The sequence below is a fragment of the Leuciscus leuciscus genome (genome assembly GCF_965113295.1).
Source record: "Leuciscus leuciscus genome assembly, chromosome: 15".
NCBI lineage: Eukaryota > Metazoa > Chordata > Actinopteri > Cypriniformes > Leuciscidae > Leuciscus > Leuciscus leuciscus.
Window position 1 is genome coordinate 24,905,007 of NC_138739.1, and position 18,038 is coordinate 24,923,044.

Consider the following 18,038-nt stretch of genomic DNA (forward strand, 5'->3'; position numbering starts at 1 on the left):
AGAAACATGAAAATTACTTTTTAAACTCGTTGTATTTAATAACATAAAGGATAACTTAATAACTTTCATCAGATAAGCTCCGCCTTTGCTAACCTTTCTACTACTTCTGTTTCTACACTAGGCAGTTTGCAGAAAACTCTTGCATTCGCTCCGTTGAAGATAAAGTCCGCAGATCTGCTTCACTTTGATTGATTTGGGCATAAACTTTGAGGAAATGGCTGAACAAAGGAACGATGGCTTGATTTTCTATGTCAACGGGAAAAAGGTGCTTATTGCAATGCATAATATAATCAACGTATTTTTTGTTTACCCATAATTTCTGGTCATGTGTTTATTGTAAAGGCTGTTAAACTGTAAAGACTTGGTTGTGAACCTGTTGTCAAACTCAATCCTTATAGTAATACTTGGCTCATATAAAGGCATTGAATCTAGTTTGAACAGAGACTGTGATTAGAATCTGTTTAAAGATATTTAAAATAATAGTAATCTGCATGAATTGAATGTAATAGCATGTTTATGCTTCTTGTTGACAGATAATGGAGAACAACCCAGACCCTGAGACTATGTTGCTGTCTTATCTGAGGCAGAAATGTATGTTTACTCGTTTTAATAAATGTGCATATTATTATTGTTATTATTATAAATGGTTATTCATAATTTGTATTAGGTGCGCATTATTAATAACTCAGACTTTCCTGGCATTTCTAACTAATGCATTTTTTTTTCTGTATAATTGTGTAAACAAAAAAATAAAAATAAAAAAATAAATATATATATATATATATATATATATATATATATATATATATAGTATAATACTAATAGCAATAACCTATTCTTCCCTGGCATTACTAACTATTTGATATGTTTGAATAATATATTATAAAATGGTAATTATATGGTGTATTATAATACTATATTATAGTATATTATCTATCTATCTATCATTATATTATTTATATTATAAGTCATATTTATGTAACATAATACGGTTTGTTGATGTTAATTTTGAAGTGATACCGTGGATAATTTTTAGAGGAGATTAATCTGCAATTCTGAATATTATTGGTTTATTTTAACTGTTTAGTCTTGCACTGTGTGTGTGTGTTCAGTGCGGTTAACAGGCAGTAAGTACGGCTGTGGTGGAGGAGGATGTGGAGCCTGTACCGTCATGGTGTCCAGATACGACCCTCAGACCAAGAGCATCAAGTATATCAGTCACTCTCTTCTCTACTTTTTTTCTTTTCATCACACTGTTTTATTAATGGGTCTGAGCCATGATAGTACTCCTCTTTTTCTCCAACTTTTCACACTTGAAAATCAAGATTCAAAATCAAATTCTAGGCTGTGTTTTTAGTCAGATTTCTCAAGGAAGATAGCCCTTTGTATGTTTTTCGATATATATTAGTTTTTGTTACTCAAATATCATATTAAATCACTTCCAAATGCATGTAAGAAGCTATTTTTTCTTCTTCACTGGCCAGTCATTCGTCGGTGAATGCTTGCCTGCTTCCTGTGTGCCAACTTCATGGAGCGGCAGTGACGACCGTTGAAGGCATCGGAAGCACCAAAACCAAACTACACCCGGTCCAGGTATCGGATTCACATTATAATCTATACTTGCCCAATCCAGATTATGAGATCCAGATCAGGAAATTAGTATGCAGACAGATTATAATCCAGGTTAATATATTAGATTACTGCCAGTTCAAATATCATTTTTGAATATAGATTACACTCTGTCCTGATTATGAGATTAAATCACAGACAGTTGAGATATCATCTGATCATAACTTGATTTTCATCCTAGTTTGTATTTAGGTCAGTGGCATGATGCTTAATTTTTTCTTACCTATTAATAAAAATAAAAACAACATTAAAATGCAATTTATATTGCATTTAATGATAAAAAAATATATTTTTTCTTAATTGATTATAATTAAAATAGTACAATAAAGAGTAATATAAATTAAAATTAAGTAAATACGCATATAAATATATATATATATATATATATATATATATATATATATATATATTAACATAATTTTTGCAATATTAATATAACAAATATTTATCTAAACAAAAATATATTTTTATTCTTTATTTATGAGATTTAAAATTAATTATGTATTATAATTATGATTAATCACATCTAACATAAGTTTTTGTTTACATAATATATGTGTGCATATTAATTTTATATATATATATATATATATATATATATATATATATATGTAGACAAATATGTATTACTTCAATTAATACAAATTAATGTAATATATATATTTAAATACAGGGTATATAGTCAACATGGACACTTTAGCACATCATTGACAGTATATGTGTGTTCTGTTCATCAGGAGCGTATTGCAAAGGCTCATGGGTCTCAGTGTGGGTTCTGTACTCCTGGGATGGTGATGTCCATGTATGCATTACTGAGAAACAACCCACAGCCAACTTTGGAAGATGTAACGGAGGGTCTCGCTGGTACAGTGACACAAACACGATTTTAAATCTACTAAAACCTTAAGAACCTTTTGACCAATCACAAATGTTCCTATTGCAGGTAATTTATGCAGGTGCACAGGGTACCGCCCAATCGTTGATGGCTACAGAACCTTCTGTGAGGTGAACAGCTCCGGCGTCCAGATTCATCCTTTATTTTATTAGTTTCAGCTGCTTAATCATGTGGCACTCATGTTACTTGACATTCCAGATCCTTTATGGATTTGTAGCTGCACCTCTGTGTCTAATATTCTTGATTCATCTCAAAGCGACCCATTATGACTCCACATAATTTGATGCAATTTTTTTTATTTTTGTTTCTTTTTTTAAACATATTGGTCTATGGTTGACATTTAGTGATACACGATCTGGTAACCGCATGTTACAATGTGACAGTCATTTAAACACTTTTCTGTTTTTTTGTTGTTGTCTTTTTTCCACTTGAGGTTTAACTGACATTTGTGTGTTGCAACATGTGCATTTACAAACATTAAACTTTTTCTGTTATTTTTGTAGAGTGAAAACTGTTGTCAGTTGAATGGCACCGCATGCAGTTTGGCCAATGGAAATGGATCCGTGGAGCCCATAGAGAATGTGAGTATCTTCATCTTGACCAGGGTTAATTTAGTAAACTTATTGCACTCACTTTTGTCCTATTTTATTGTACTGCTGGACTTTGACTTTTTAGTTGCAGTAAAAAACACACACACACACACACACACACACACACACACACACACACACACACACACACACACACACACACACACACACACACACGCACACACACACACACACATATAAATATGTGTTTTAAGAATCAATGTGCAGATAAATGGAGTTATTGTCTCACAAAAGCTGATTCTCAACTGCCGAAACAAGTCGTCAGTAATTCTAGTATTAAATCTTGTAACATACCTATGTAACAATGTAACAAATATGCATAATGCCAGCCTATGGTCTTCATTGGCTGCCCGCGAGCAACATCTGCTTTGCTCCACCCTCAAACACTGTAGCCGAGGCCTTGAAGAGTTTGGTTTGTGTTGCCGACATGTTGAGAAGACGCTATTTTCAGCACTGTGAAAGAAAATCTACTTTGCATGCATTTCCAAGGATGAGGACTCGAGCTCGAATTAATACGGTAAAACTGACACCATCGTTATTGTTCATATTACTGTGTATCCAGTGCTGAGGAAGCTCTGGAGCTGAAATTCAGATATGGTAATGGCCGTTTAGTTTCCGACACGCACTGTAACCGGTAGACCAATCACAACAGGCTGGGCCATCTGACCAATCAGAGCAGAGTAGATCAATCACAACAGACTGGATCATCTGACCAATCAGAGCAGAGTAGACCAATCACAATAGACTGGATCATCTGACCAATCAGAACAGAGTAGACCAATCACAACAGACTGGGCCATCTGACCAATCAGAGCAGAGTAGACCAATCACAACAGATTGAGCCATCTGACCAATCAGAGTAGAGTATGCTCCCGGAAAGTAGGGGTTTAGAGAGACCAAATCCTTTATCGAGCCGTTTCAGACACGCTGAGAAAAGAAGTGAGAAAATTTAAGTGTTTTTTGACCTTGGATGCATTTAAACCTAATTAAAAATTACTTGTGCTTAGTGGATTGAATGATGTAATAGTTGTTTTTGTGTTTAATAGGGTCATCCAGAACTGTTTCGTAAAGAGGACCTGCTCCCCTTCGACCCCACCCAGGATCTGATCTTTCCCCCTGAACTCATGGTTTGTCAGACTCATAGTTTGTTCAAAACTTCATTCGTATTCACTTGAGTAGGTTATGTAACTATGACTAAGCTGTAACAAGGGTCGCCGTTCAGCTCTAGTTTATTATTCACTTGATTTTAGGCTTCGTCTGTCAGAAGTTAAAATGCTGTTATCAACTAAACAACACATTTAAAAAATATATGCCATAAATTCACAGTCTATTTTTGTGTTTAGAGAATGGCAGAGATTAAGGACCAAACCATTCAGAAGTTTTGTGGGGAAAGAATTACCTGGATCAGCCCTGGATCTCTAGATGAGCTGCTTCAGCTGAAGGCTGATTACCCACAAGCCCCTCTTGTCATGGGCAACACTAACATAGGTTTCATATGGGCAAATTGTGGCCAAACCTAAAAAAAACACTAATATATTTTTGTGTGCTATTTCAGCATTATTAGGTCACTATGACATCTCCCCTATTCTATTCTATTCTATTCTATTCTATTCTATTCTATTCTATTCTATTCTATTCTATTCTATTCTATTCTATTCTATTCTATTCAGGTCTGGACATGAAGTTCAAGGGTATCTTCCATCCTCTAATAATATCACCAACACGAGTGCCAGAACTATTCAAAGTTACCCAGAGATCAGAGGGTATGTGTGATTTAGTGCTTCAACTTAACCTTATTCCAGTTAGTTTTATTGGTAACACTTTACAATAAGTTTTAATTTATTAACGTTAGTTAACTAAGTAATTTAACATGAACTAACAATGAAAAATACATTTATTAATCTTAGTTTATTTTCTGTTAATATTGTTTAATTGAGCTGAGCTAACATGAACTAACCATGAACAGTTAACTAACGTTAACAAAGATTAATACAAAAACATGTAACAAATGTATAGCTCATCTTTAGTTAATGTTAGGGTTTGGTGGTATGGGTAGGTTTAAGGGTTGGGGATTATAGATGTACAGTAATTACAGAAATTAATAACAGCTGTAATTACATGCAGTTATTTTAAAATAAAAATACAATGTCAAAACATCTGTGTACACAATAAGTGCATTGTATCAAATGATTTATTTAAATGTTAGTACTTAGTTGTTAAAGACACTTAAATAATATAAAGTGGGACTGTTTTAGTTAACAAGAACAGCACTCCACAAGGGTACAAAATATATAAAAACAATATTTTGCCACAAGAAAAGCGCAACCCGATAAAACCATCTTGTGGATATGTCACTACAATGATAAAATATTCAGAAAATGATTTATAATGTAACAATGGCAAAAGTCAAATTTCGATATTTTGCATGTCTGTCCTTTAAAGGTGAAGGATGTAGTTTCTGCGAAACTAGTGGGACCTTGCGAACTTAAAAAAAAAAGCATATTATTTAGAAAACGCCCCTTTTGCACGTCACGCCTCCCCCAACTTGAGACTTCACAAATACAGGTGCTTGTGAAGGCATGTTTCAACAGGTAAAAGTAGCTACTTTGAATAAAAGGTCCAACATATTAGGAATACTTTTAGCTGTGTTGCTATGTGTCATGATGAGTAAGCAATTGAGTAGACTGAAGCTGCGTCCGAAATCGAATACTTCTTTGCTATATAGTATGCGAAAAACAGTAGGCGAAAAGTCCCCGTATGACCTATTTCTTCTGCCGAGATTCTGAAGTGTAAATTCGATGGACTCTTTACTATGCCGTGAGGCCATGGGAGAGGATTTATGAATGGGAGTGAAGCGATGCAACTGTAGGTCATGTAACGGTAACAACATGGCCTGGTGAATGTAATATGCCAAATTTAATTTATACTACTGTAGGCTATATATAGAGTGTACTTTTTTAACATTCGTGAAGTAAATTAAAATGTAGTACCTACTCAGACAGTAGGCCTACGCGATTTCGGACACAGCGTGACACTCTGTCTAGAGCAAACGCGAATGTCTCGCTTATCCACCTTTTTCCTAACCAGCTTTAGATTAGATTAAGGTGGAAAGAGATTGACAGATCTGAGCAGAGCGCTCTCAATGTTTCTATGATGCCTGGGAGGCTCAGTGTTTACACTTTTGGGGGGAGATAAACCCATGAATGGCATACTAATGGTAGTCAATGAGCAATAAACCGGATTAAGAATATATTTTAACAACAACAACAACAAAACTTCACCTTTAGGAAGCATTAATGAATGCTTTGTATTTGTAGGTGTGTGTGTTGGAGCAGGGTGCAGTATGTCTGTTTTGAAGAGTGTGTTGGAGAGAAGTATAAATGGTTTCCCGCCGGAGAACACACACTTGTTTCGGGCTCTTCTGCTGCAGATAAACCTTGTGGGCGGACAGCAGATCCGAAACGTGGCTGTAAGTGTAAACAGACCCTGAACGCACAACGTCACTCTTGCTACTCTCTCAAATATTTTTCAGTCTCTTATGCTCTGTTCCAAAACCTCATTCTGGCCTCAATTAAACTACTAAACTAATAAAAAAAAAAGGTATCATAAAGATATTTAAGGTAAAATCAATAATAAATAAAGCCTAATACTTTATTATTTTTAAATGATTTTTGAATTTTAATATTTGAGCACTGAATCGCCAAATTAAGGTAGAATCAACAAGTTATTTTAGTATTAATGATATACTATTATAGTATTTATTACTGTTTTGAAATTGCTTTTATTTTTATATTTTCAGTTTTTATTTTAGTTAAAGTTTTATTAATTTTGTCATGTTTTTGTCATTTCTAGTTTTATTTTTAATAATTTTAGTTCTTCAACTTATTTAAATGTTGAAGTACAGCATCAAAAAGGAGCTATTTTAATAGTATTTTTCTTTGAGTGTGTTTATATTATTTATTATTTTGTTTGTTAAAATATGTAGACACTGGGTGGAAATATTGCAAGCGCATATCCAAACTCTGACCTGACCCCCGTCTTAGCTGCTGGGAGATGCACTTTAGTGGCACTTTCTAAAGGTGAGCCAACTTTAATAATTTAAAAGTTGTAAAGTGTAAGGTAACACTTTATTTCAATAGTCCACTTTAGGCATTCTTCTTACTATAAAGCCGCGTTTCCACCGAAATTACCCGGAACAATTTGTCCCAGGAACTTTTTTTGCCCCAGGAAGGTAAACTGCGCGCAACTGCTCCTCCCAGTCTGCGACGGACAGTATTCAGTTTTGAGCACCACATTTATAATAAGTATGGAGGAGATTCAAACTGTGCTGCAGTTATGTATTGGTTTACTAACGAGGTAATTAACAAAACAAAATAGACAAGCACTGATACTAAAGCGTGTTCAGAAAACTCGTATGCGTATAAAATTAGACAACGTATGTTATCAGTTATTGTGAGATGCCTGGGACGAACGCGCAAAAATGTCCTCTTTCGCAAATACGCTTAAAAAAAGCCTGAACCCCATCTGGTGACAGTCTTGTGAATAGTTGTTTGTTACTAACCTCAAAGCGCTATTTCAATCCTGTTATAGTAAATTTATAACATGGTTTGGAGTGCCTTGCAATAGATGACAATGTGTAAACATAATGACTTAATAATAAAAGCTGTGGCAGAAAAGAGACGAGCACTGATAAAGCGTGTTCAGTAAGCTCGTAATGCTAACGTTAGATATCAAATTTGTATGTTATCAGCTATTGCGGACATTGACCGTGAGATGGCTGGGACGAACGCGCAGAAAGTTTCCTCTTCCACAAATACCCTTAATAAAGCCTGAAACTCGTCGCCAGTCCACCAGTTTTTTTATTAAATTCCATATTTGCAGACAGACAACTCTTACTGCATGAAGCCACAACACGAACCACAATAGATTTTTTAAAAAGGGAGGTTAAAAATAAATAAAATGCTGCGTGGAGTCATCCAACCAAAATGCGGCGTGAACACAACCAATCAGCTTGTGCAGCGCACAAGTCCCACCCCTGAAAGTTCCTGAACTTTGAAAAAGTACTACCTCATGAGCAGGGACTATCGGAGGGGGAAATATTTACCCGGAACTTCATTTAGACCCTGGTTCCTGCGGTGTAACACAGTTCCTAGTTCCTGGGGAAAGTTCCTGCGGTGGAAACGCGGCTTAAGTAACTTTGCAACTACATGTCAACTACCAATCATTAGACTATTAGTAGACTGTCTGCTTAATATCTGCTAACACTTTATTCTGATGGTCCGCGGTAACAAAGTTAAAGGCTCAGGGAAGAAGGAGGTGCGAACCAGTGAACGTTTAACATAACTTTTATAATAAAATAAACAAAAACAACTAAACGAACACCAACGTAAAGTCCAGTCCTGGTCCTTTTGTCCTACTGGAGCTCCTCCATGGGACTCAAGACTGATGTGGTGCTCATTAACACTGGTGTAACGGAGGCCAGCTAGTAAGAGCTGTGTGTTTAAACCTCACTCACTTGGCCTCAAGAGGCGCGCTAGCAACTGATGATAGAGGCTGTGATCTTTAGCGTCCTTGTTAGCACGCCCGCCTCCTATGCGGGAGACATCGGTTCGAATACCACTCAGAGCAGGTTGAGTAAGACTGGTTGCATTTGTTGTTGTTACTCGAATGGGAGTGAGGTTTAGGGAGTGAGTGTAGCGGAGGTCAACTAGTAAGAGCTGTGCAAGTAAACCTCACTCACTTGGCCTCAAGAGGGGCACTAGCGAGTGACCCTAGATACTGTAATCTTTAGGATACTTGTTAACACGCCCGCCTCCTATGCCAGAGACATCGGTTCGAATCCCGCTCAGAGCGGGTTGAGTAAGACTGGTTACATTTGTTGTCGTTACTCGAATGGGAGTGAGGTTTAGGGGGGTGAGTGTAGCGGAGGCCAGCTAGTAAGAGCTTTGCGAGTAAACCTCACTTTGGCCTCAAGAGGGGCACTAGCTACTAGCTAGAGACTGTGATCTTTAGCGTACTTGTTAGTACGCCTGCCTCCCATGCCAAAGATACCGTTTTGAATCCCACTCGGAGTGGGTCGAGTAGGACCGGCCCTGCCCTGCTTGCCGCCAACAGACATTCTACTGACTATAAGTAACTTATAGTTACTCAAAATAATGAGTTAGTTGACATGTAGTTGCAAAGTTATAGTTAGTAGAATGTCTAATGTGGACTAAAGTGAAATAAAGTCTAAACGTGTAATTTTGTTTAAACCAGTTCTAGATGATATCTAATATTTCAGACCACAGAAATGTCACATTTTGCATTAATTCTGAGAGTAGTTATGTTCCTCAAGGAGGATATTTTGACACGTGTCTCAATTTCTACTAGATGGACGAAGGAGGGTGCCTATCGATAAAGATTTTTTCCTGGGATTTGCAAAGACGGCTCTTAAGCTAGATGAGATAGTGTTGTCTGTTTTCATTCCAGCTACAAGACAGGTAAGAAATTAACCATCGACTAGCTTTTTGCGCATTGTTTGCTTAAGGATCATGTTTTTTTTTTACAGAATGAGATCATCCATGCCTTCCGACACGCCCCGCGTAAGGAGAACGCGCTAGCTACGGTGAACGCTGGGATGCGCGTTTGGTTCAACGAGAACTCAAATGTAGTGAAGGAGATCAGTATTTATTACGGTGGTGTGGGAGCCACCATCCTCAGCGCTGACCATGTATGCAAACAGATTCTAGGAAGGTAGGACATAAATGTACACAAATGTTTTTGAGCTGCATTTCCTCTTGGTGGGACTAAGGGACTAATACTATTTTTATTCCTCTCTATGTAAAGCACTTTGAATTGCCATAGTGTATAAAATGTGCTATATAAATAAACTTGCCTTGCCTTGCCTAAGTTCACATTGTCAGTCCAAATCTGATTATTTGTGCATCCGATTTTGACTGCCCACATTGTGAATCGCAACTGTTGAGATCCGATTTGTGTGTCCCTTGCCACTCTTTCGTTTACGGAATACCTGCATTGGTTTCAATGGCAATGACATTGCGTTGGTAGTTATATGCCAAAAACAGCAACAACTGTTTTTTATTCTTATTTACAACATGACAATGCGTAACCACGGCGCTGGACTTAGGCAGAAACTTAGGCCTTGGCCGGGAATTATTTCAATGAGGAATATTGTGACAATCGAGGCGAGTTCAGAAACGGTGCGCACTGATATAGAGAATAACTCTGTTTGGAGTGACTTAAATTTGCAGACCTTTTTCATCCTCAAACAGCAACATTCCAAACTAAAGAAGATTGAAAATGTAAAAAAGCATAAAAGGACTTTGTACTGTTTTTTTTGCAAGGCCTTGGGAGGAGGCAACGTTAAGTGATGCGTACAGCGCGCTGGTTGATGAGATCAAACTTGGGCCGTCGGCTCCAGGCGGGAAGGTGGATTTCCGCAGATCCCTGACCTTGAGTTTGCTTTTTAAATTCCACCTGCTCGTCCTCCGTTACCTGAAGGAAAAGGTATGAACGACTTTTGGAAATGGTTATCAAATGGACATAGTTTATTACACCTTTTATTTTTGTTTTTTTACAGGATGTGACTCAGATGGAAATACCTCAAGAGATGCAAAGTGCAATTCAGCCTCTTCCTAAACACATGCAGCCTGGCTACCAAGAGTTTCAGGTGACTCCATACAATCCTCCAATTTGTGTCTTTTTATGGTAATGAATATTTATTTAAGTGTTTATTGTCATAAATATCGTTACGAAACACTATACAATCCTCCGGTGTGTGTTTGTTTTCATTGTAGCTGTCCATAAAAGCAATATAAATGGCAAAATCATGGTCTTGTGGTTCTCATATGGGAAATTTGTGTTCGAATCCAGTTGCAACTTTCCTGTTTCTGCTTCATTTCTCTCTACACATCTTTTATTGTCTTGTCTGCTAACTTTTTTTATATTAAAAGTCCACAAAAAGCAGCACAAAAGTGTGTGTTTTATGTGTACAGGATGTCTTGGAGGGTCAGCCAGCTCAAGATCCTGTGGGCCGACCCAAGATGCACCGGTCGGCGCTGAGTCAGGCTACTGGAGAGGCCGTGTACTGTGATGACCTACCACACACCGATGCTGAACTTTTCCTCACAATCGTGACAAGCTCCAGACCACATGCCAAAATCACGTAAGATGCATGCAGACAGTTTTAACTTTAAAAACTGTTTGAAATCTATTTAGAAATCTGTACAATCATTTGAATGAATGAATGAATATTCATTTACATATCAGCAAATTAATTTATTGTCTTAAATATAGCCTTTGAAGCTGAAATGACAATGAATGTTTATTTATTTATTTATTTATTTATATATTGTCATAAATATAGCCTTTTATTCAAATGTGGCAATGAATATTTAATGATTTTTTGACATAAGTATAGCCTTTGAAGCTAATATGCAATGCATATTTAATTATTTATTGACATAAATATAGCCTTTGAAGCTGATATTCAATCAATATTTATTTTATTTATTGTCATAAATATAGCCTTTGAAGCTGATATTTCAATTAGTATGCATGTATGTATTCATGTATTGCCATACACATAGCGTTTGATGATAAAATGGCAATGATATTTTTATTTTTATTTTTTTTATTGTGAATGAGTTTGAATCAATTTCATTTGCTGATTTGGAAATGAACATTCATTCATTCATTCATCCATCTTGGCGACTTGAGCATCAGCTATCAACTAATGATATAATCTCATGCTAACTGCAATAAGTTATGGTAAAAAAAATTGCATTTGATACTGAGATGAAAATGGATATTTGAGTAAAAATGAGTACCTTCACATCTAAATGATTGTATTGTCTTGCCGTCACAGTCATATTGACTTTAGTGAAGCTCTAAAGCTTCCCGGTGTGGTGGATGTGATCACAGCCAAAGACATACCAGGGAAAAAGTTCAGAACCTTCACAGGCATTGATGAAGAACTGCTTGCTGAAGATGAGGTCTGTGTATTATAATTTTTTTATGTAAGGTATTTCTTTGAAGTATGAATTTTAATTACATACAAAAATTTGCAATCGTATTCTCCTTTGTGTCCTCAGGTGACCTGTGTGGGTCAGATGGTTTGTGCTGTGGTCGCAGATTCCAAAGCTCACGCTAAACGTGGGGCGGCAGCGGTGAAGATCGGCTATGAAGATCTGCAGGATCGCATCTTCACAGTGGAGGTGAGAAGAAATAATCTGAAATGATCTGCTCCTTTTTATTCCCGTCTAACAAGATCCATTCTTAAAGAGCCGTTCTTGGATCTTCTTGTTTTCAGGAGGCCATCGAGAAAGAGTCTTTCTTTCTACCTAAAAGACAGATTGAGCGAGGAGATGTGGAAAAGGCTTTGAGAGAGGCTGAAAAGGTGTATGAAGGTTAGATTGTGCTGCCATATCCATGATCAAGCACACTACCTCTCTGATCACCTGATTCATGTTTTATAACACGCTGCTTCGTGTTTCATAGGAGAGATTCGGATCGGAGGACAGGAGCATTTCTACATGGAAACACAGAGTTTTCTGGTCATTCCAGTTGGGGAAGAGAAAGAGATGAAAGTTTATTTGTCCACTCAGCATCCTACATTTACGCAAGTATGTTATTATGAACAGTTACATATAGAAATGATTATGACATTATGTTATGATTAAGTCAGTAGCTGAGACTTTATTTTGTTTTATATTTTTTTATGTTATTTTGATTTATTATATTATATTTAAGGGTGCTCCGATTGATCGGGCGACGATCGTTATCAGCCAATAATAGCTTTATATACAGTGCTGCTCAAAAGTTTACACACCCCTTGCAGAATCTGGGGATGAGGGATCATTCAAAATGCATGTTATTTTTCATTTAGTAATGTCCTGAATAATACATTTTACATAAAAGATGTTTACATATACTGTAGTCCACAAGACAAAGAAATAGCTGAATTTATAAAAATGAAAAAGTTTAAAAGTTTGCGTACCCCTTGATTCTTAATACTGTGTATCGTTACCTGGATGATCCATGACTTTTTTGGTTTTGTTATGATCGTTCTTGAGTCCCTTGTTTGTCCTGAGCAGTTAAACCGCCCTATATTCAAAATTCTTCCGTTTTCCAGCATGCTTTGCATATTTGAACCCTTTCCAGTAGTGACTGAATGATTTTAAGATCCTTCTTTTCACACTGTGGACAATTGAGGGACTCAAACACAACTAATAAAAAAAGGTTTAAAGGTAGGGTAGGTAATCCTGTTCAGAAACACTTTTTTTTATACTGGGTGAAATGGTCCTTCCATCCTGATAGTAGTCAATACATTATGTGTTTAGAAAAAGGAATGAAAAAAATCAGACCTCTGTAGCAGCTGCAGGACAGTAAAAACTCTGACCAATCACTGCCATTCGGTGCGAATGTAAAGAACCAATCAGATGCCTTCATGTCTCGTGCCCGCCCCGAGCCCCACTGCGCGCGCTGCCCTGCGTGCACTCATCACATGTCACCGTTCCCGGAAATATTCAGCTCAAAGCACCTGCATATGCAGTCAGCGAAGGCAAACAAGGCAAAAACTACTTCCTCGGACCCTGCCCGCGCTCTTGAACGACCTCCTCTGCTTCGCCCTCAACCCCGGACCTGTCCTCGAGCCGACGATGCGGTACTTGTCTCCGGACTCGGAGTGTACGTTAGTCTTCATTAGAGTCAACAATGTTTTCATCATGGAAACTCTTACATGCAAAACACCGTATATGTTATGAATCTTACACGAAATTCATCTTCATCACAGTGTAACTGATGGTAATGGAAAAACGTGTATCAATGCAACCTGTTTTTAGTTTTGCCTTATAAATATAGCTCGTTACCGAATGAAACTTTACCATTATCGATATGCTAGCTTGATAGTGAGTACTAAAAGAAATCTTATTTGTTTATATTCATAGTGATAAAGTTAGGTATTTTATTACATGTGATTCTGACATGATGTCACTGTATGTACTGCGCTCCTTCCTCTCCACTCGTCTCAGGTAATAAATGCGTCTTGTTCCAGCCTGAGCGTTTGGCGTCGCGCGTTCATGTGTTTTGGGGGCGTGGCTTTGGAAGGAGCTCAGAAGGGAGGGGGTGGAGTGAATGGAAATAATGAGCTGTGTTTATTGCAGATTAAAAGGTCTACAGTCACTCGATTTTTATATTTTCTATTTTCAGAGTACTTACATTTTAATTATGTATTGGTATATAAAGACAGTTTAAACAAATTTGGAATGTTTTTTTTTTAGAAAAAGGATTACCTACCCTACCTTTAAACATTCACTGATACTCCGGAAGGAAACACGATGCATAAAACTTTTGAACAGGTTGAAGATGTCCAAATTTTTCTTATTTTGTTTGAATATATATATATATATATATATATATATATATATATTCATTTAGTACTGTCCTCCGGAAGCAACAGAAGATACTTGCGTGTTTCCCAGAAGACAAATTAAGTACAATTTACCTTCATCTTCAAATTAAAAAAAGTTTTCAAAAAACGCTGCGGCTGGCATAATAGCTTAAAGCAGATAATAATACTTTAAAATCAATCCTAAATCTAACTGGGAGCCAGTGTAAAGACCTGAGGACTGGTGTGATATGTTCATATTTTCTGGTTCTGCTCAGAATCCTAGCGGTAGCGTTCTGTATGAGCTGCAATTGTCTTATGGTCTTTTTGGGAAGGCCAGTGAGGAGTCCATTACAATAATCCACCCTGCTGGTGATGAAAGCATGCACAAGTTTCTCTAAGTCTTTTCTGGAAACAAAGCATCTAATTCTTGCAATATTTTTCACATGATAGTATGCTGATTTAGTTATTGCTTTGACATGACTACTGAAACTAAGGTCTGACTCTAGTGTCACACCAAGATTCCTGACTTGATGTTTAGTTGTTTTACCCCTAGAGTGAAGGTTTGCGTTCACCTTGAGAACTTCATCTTTGTTTCCAAATGCAATGACTTCTGTTTTATCTTTGTTTAACTGAAGAAAGTTTTGGCACATCCAACTGTTCACTTCATCAATGCATTGGCACAGGGAGTCAATGGGGCTGTAATCATTAGGCGATAGGGCTAAGTACAGCTGTGTGTCGTCTGCATAGCTGTGGTAAGCAATTTTGTTCTTTTTCATTATTTGGCTCAGTGGGAGCATATACAGGTTGAACAGGAGTGGCGCAAGAATTGAGCCTTGAGGGACTCCGCATGTCATGGATGTCCACTCAGACTTATGGTCTCCTATACTCACATAATAACCTCTCCCATCTAAGTATGACCTGAACCATTTTAGGACTATCCCAGAAAGCCCCACCCAGTTTTCCAGCCTGTCAAGAAGTATGTTGTGATCGACAGTATCAAATGCAGCACTGAGGTCGAGTAGTAGCAGCACTGATAATTTGCCTGTATCAGTATTTAAGCGAATATCGTTTATTATCTTTATGAGTGCTGTCTCTGTGCTGTGGTGCGGTCAGAAACTAGATTGAAAATTGTCAAAGGATCCATTCGAGCATAAGAATTTGTTCAGCTGGTTGAAGATAACTTTTTCAATGATCTTGCCTATGAAAGGAAGATTTGAGATCGGTCTATAGTTGCTTAATATGGTCTTATCCAGATTAATATTTTTCATGAGGAGCATGACAACTGCAGTTTTCAGGGAGTTTGGAAAACTCCCAGAGAGAAGTGAGGCATTTACCACTTCTAGAAGATCTGCTTCTAAACTGTTTAACACACTTTTGAAAAAAGATGTGGGAAGTGTGTCAAGAGCGCAGGTTGATGTTTTAAGGTGCTGTACGGTTTCTTCCAAAATGTTGCCGTCAATTTCTTTGAAGTCAGACATAGTAACTACTTTCTCAGGTGGTCTGATCTGTCTGACCCCGGCACAACTCAAGGATGTGCTGATCACCTTTCTGATATTATTGATTTTCTCAGAGAAGAAAGAAGCAAACTCACTGCACTTGCTGTTTGAGACAAAGATGAGACAAAACTCGTGTGACAAATTTTCTACGCGCTGAGACATTGTTATATTATACATTTAACAGTTTATATTATATTACATATTTATTTTAATTTCACAGATCATGGAGATAAACATGCACAAGAAAGTATAGTACAGTAATGGAGACTTTTTTATTTTGTCTCATATTTTATTTTATTTTATATAATTTTATTATATTATATCATATTATATTATTAAGATTTTATTAATTAGATTTTATTTTACGTTATTTGTGCAAATCAGGGAGATTATTATGTAGATTTTTTTTTTTTTTTTTTTTCGTTGTAGGAGTCAGGAGCTGAGACTTAATTTTATTTAATTTTTTGTTTTGTTTTTATTTATTTCCTTTTATTATATATATTTAAATATTTTATTACATTTTATTTTATTGTACTTTATTTTTGCAAACCAGGGAGATAAACATGTACTAGAAAGTATGTTTGTTCCAATTTGTTGTAGGAGTCGGTAGCTGAGACGTTGGGAATCCCGTCCAATCGCATTTCTTGTCACATTAAGCGACTGGGCGGAGCTTTCGGAGGCAAAGTCACCAAAACTGCCATTTTGGCCTCTATCACTGCTGTTGCTGCTTGGAAGTGAGTCGAAATAAGTCGGACCCCAGTAGGGGTGCAACGGATCAAAAAACTCACGGTTCGGATCGTTTCTCGGATCAGAGTCACGGATCGGATCATTTTTCGGATCAGCAAAATTTTATTTTATTTTTTTATTAACACTTTTAAATTGTTAAATTAAAATATATAAAATCAACTTAAAGTGCACAAGGCATAATATCTTCTTTTTAACATAATTAATGAAAAACAACTTAAAGTGCAACATAAAAAGGCATCTCCTTCCTTTAAACATGGACCAATGCTTTATGTGTTTCCACTGTCATATAGGGCTGTCAAAATTGCTCAAAAATGACGTTCGAATATTCCCTCTAAAAAACACATATTCGAATTATTCGAACATCTGGTTGCGCATTTTGTCAATGACGCGCATTAGGCCTATGTCAATAACAGGACAAATTAATACAAAGAGACATAACTACTTGTGTAGTTCATTTAAGTTTAAACATATTTGACAACGTATTACCTTGCTCGCTCGCACTCGCAGGCACTCTTTCTCTCTCTCTCTCGCCGTCACCCATGCTGCGTTCACACCAAACGCGAATAGAGCGTCTGGCGCGAGTGATTTCAATGTGAAGTCAATGTAAAGACGCGTTTACGCACGTCTGGAGGTTTTGCGGCGCGAATGAGGCGTCACGCTCTCTGCGGTTCATAACGCTCGCCATGACCACGCTGTGTGTGGACTGAACATGCGCACAACTTTTTTTTCATCAATCAATCCGCGGATCACGTGAGTGCCGAACCGAAGATATTGATCCGAACGGATCACGGATCAATGATGATCCGTTGCACCACTAGACCCCAGTCATCAGAATGAAAGATTCACAATAATTTATTTAAATTAAATATTAAATATGAATTCTCTCTCTCCAGGACTGGACGGCCAGTACGATGTGTTTTAGAGAGAGGAGAGGACATGCTGATAACCGGAGGGCGTCACCCGGTGTGGGGAAAATATAAGGCTAGTGGTTTTCCTAACACTTATTAAAAAAATTACTGTGAATGTTTATTAGCTGTTATTAGTATAGCTACTCTTTATTTATATAATTTACTTATAAGTTGGCATGTTTCTGACTTTGACTCCAACAGGTGGGATTTATGAATAACGGGAGGATAACGGCAGCCGATTTCCAGTACTACGCCAACTCCGGAAACACAGCAGATGAGTCCGTACTGGTGAGATCACTTCCTGCTTAAGTGGTTTAATAGTGGAAGCTACATGTTCAGGGTCACTGCAGACACCTTTGTGAA

At 37.1% G+C, this 18,038-nt stretch overlaps 1 protein-coding gene across 1 annotated transcript in view; it reads left to right on the top strand.

Moving 5' to 3' along the window:
• Nucleotides 1-43: 43 nt before the first annotated feature.
• The window catches only part of aox6 (aldehyde oxidase 6), a 24,365-nt gene continuing 6,370 nt past the window's right edge, over nt 44-18,038 (top strand). The window contains exons 1-24 of the mRNA XM_082139656.1: nt 44-265; nt 534-591; nt 1,113-1,209; nt 1,485-1,593; nt 2,367-2,493; nt 2,573-2,634; nt 3,028-3,105; nt 4,182-4,262; nt 4,479-4,623; nt 4,806-4,898; nt 6,453-6,604; nt 7,121-7,214; nt 9,505-9,614; nt 9,683-9,867; nt 10,479-10,641; nt 10,715-10,804; nt 11,130-11,299; nt 12,002-12,128; nt 12,228-12,350; nt 12,446-12,542; nt 12,634-12,758; nt 16,621-16,754; nt 17,661-17,748; nt 17,877-17,963. Of these exons, the coding sequence (XP_081995782.1) occupies nt 215-265; nt 534-591; nt 1,113-1,209; nt 1,485-1,593; nt 2,367-2,493; nt 2,573-2,634; nt 3,028-3,105; nt 4,182-4,262; nt 4,479-4,623; nt 4,806-4,898; nt 6,453-6,604; nt 7,121-7,214; nt 9,505-9,614; nt 9,683-9,867; nt 10,479-10,641; nt 10,715-10,804; nt 11,130-11,299; nt 12,002-12,128; nt 12,228-12,350; nt 12,446-12,542; nt 12,634-12,758; nt 16,621-16,754; nt 17,661-17,748; nt 17,877-17,963 (2,646 nt within the window). The 5' untranslated portion in view covers nt 44-214. The remainder of the gene's footprint in view (nt 266-533; nt 592-1,112; nt 1,210-1,484; nt 1,594-2,366; nt 2,494-2,572; nt 2,635-3,027; nt 3,106-4,181; nt 4,263-4,478; nt 4,624-4,805; nt 4,899-6,452; nt 6,605-7,120; nt 7,215-9,504; nt 9,615-9,682; nt 9,868-10,478; nt 10,642-10,714; nt 10,805-11,129; nt 11,300-12,001; nt 12,129-12,227; nt 12,351-12,445; nt 12,543-12,633; nt 12,759-16,620; nt 16,755-17,660; nt 17,749-17,876; nt 17,964-18,038) is intronic.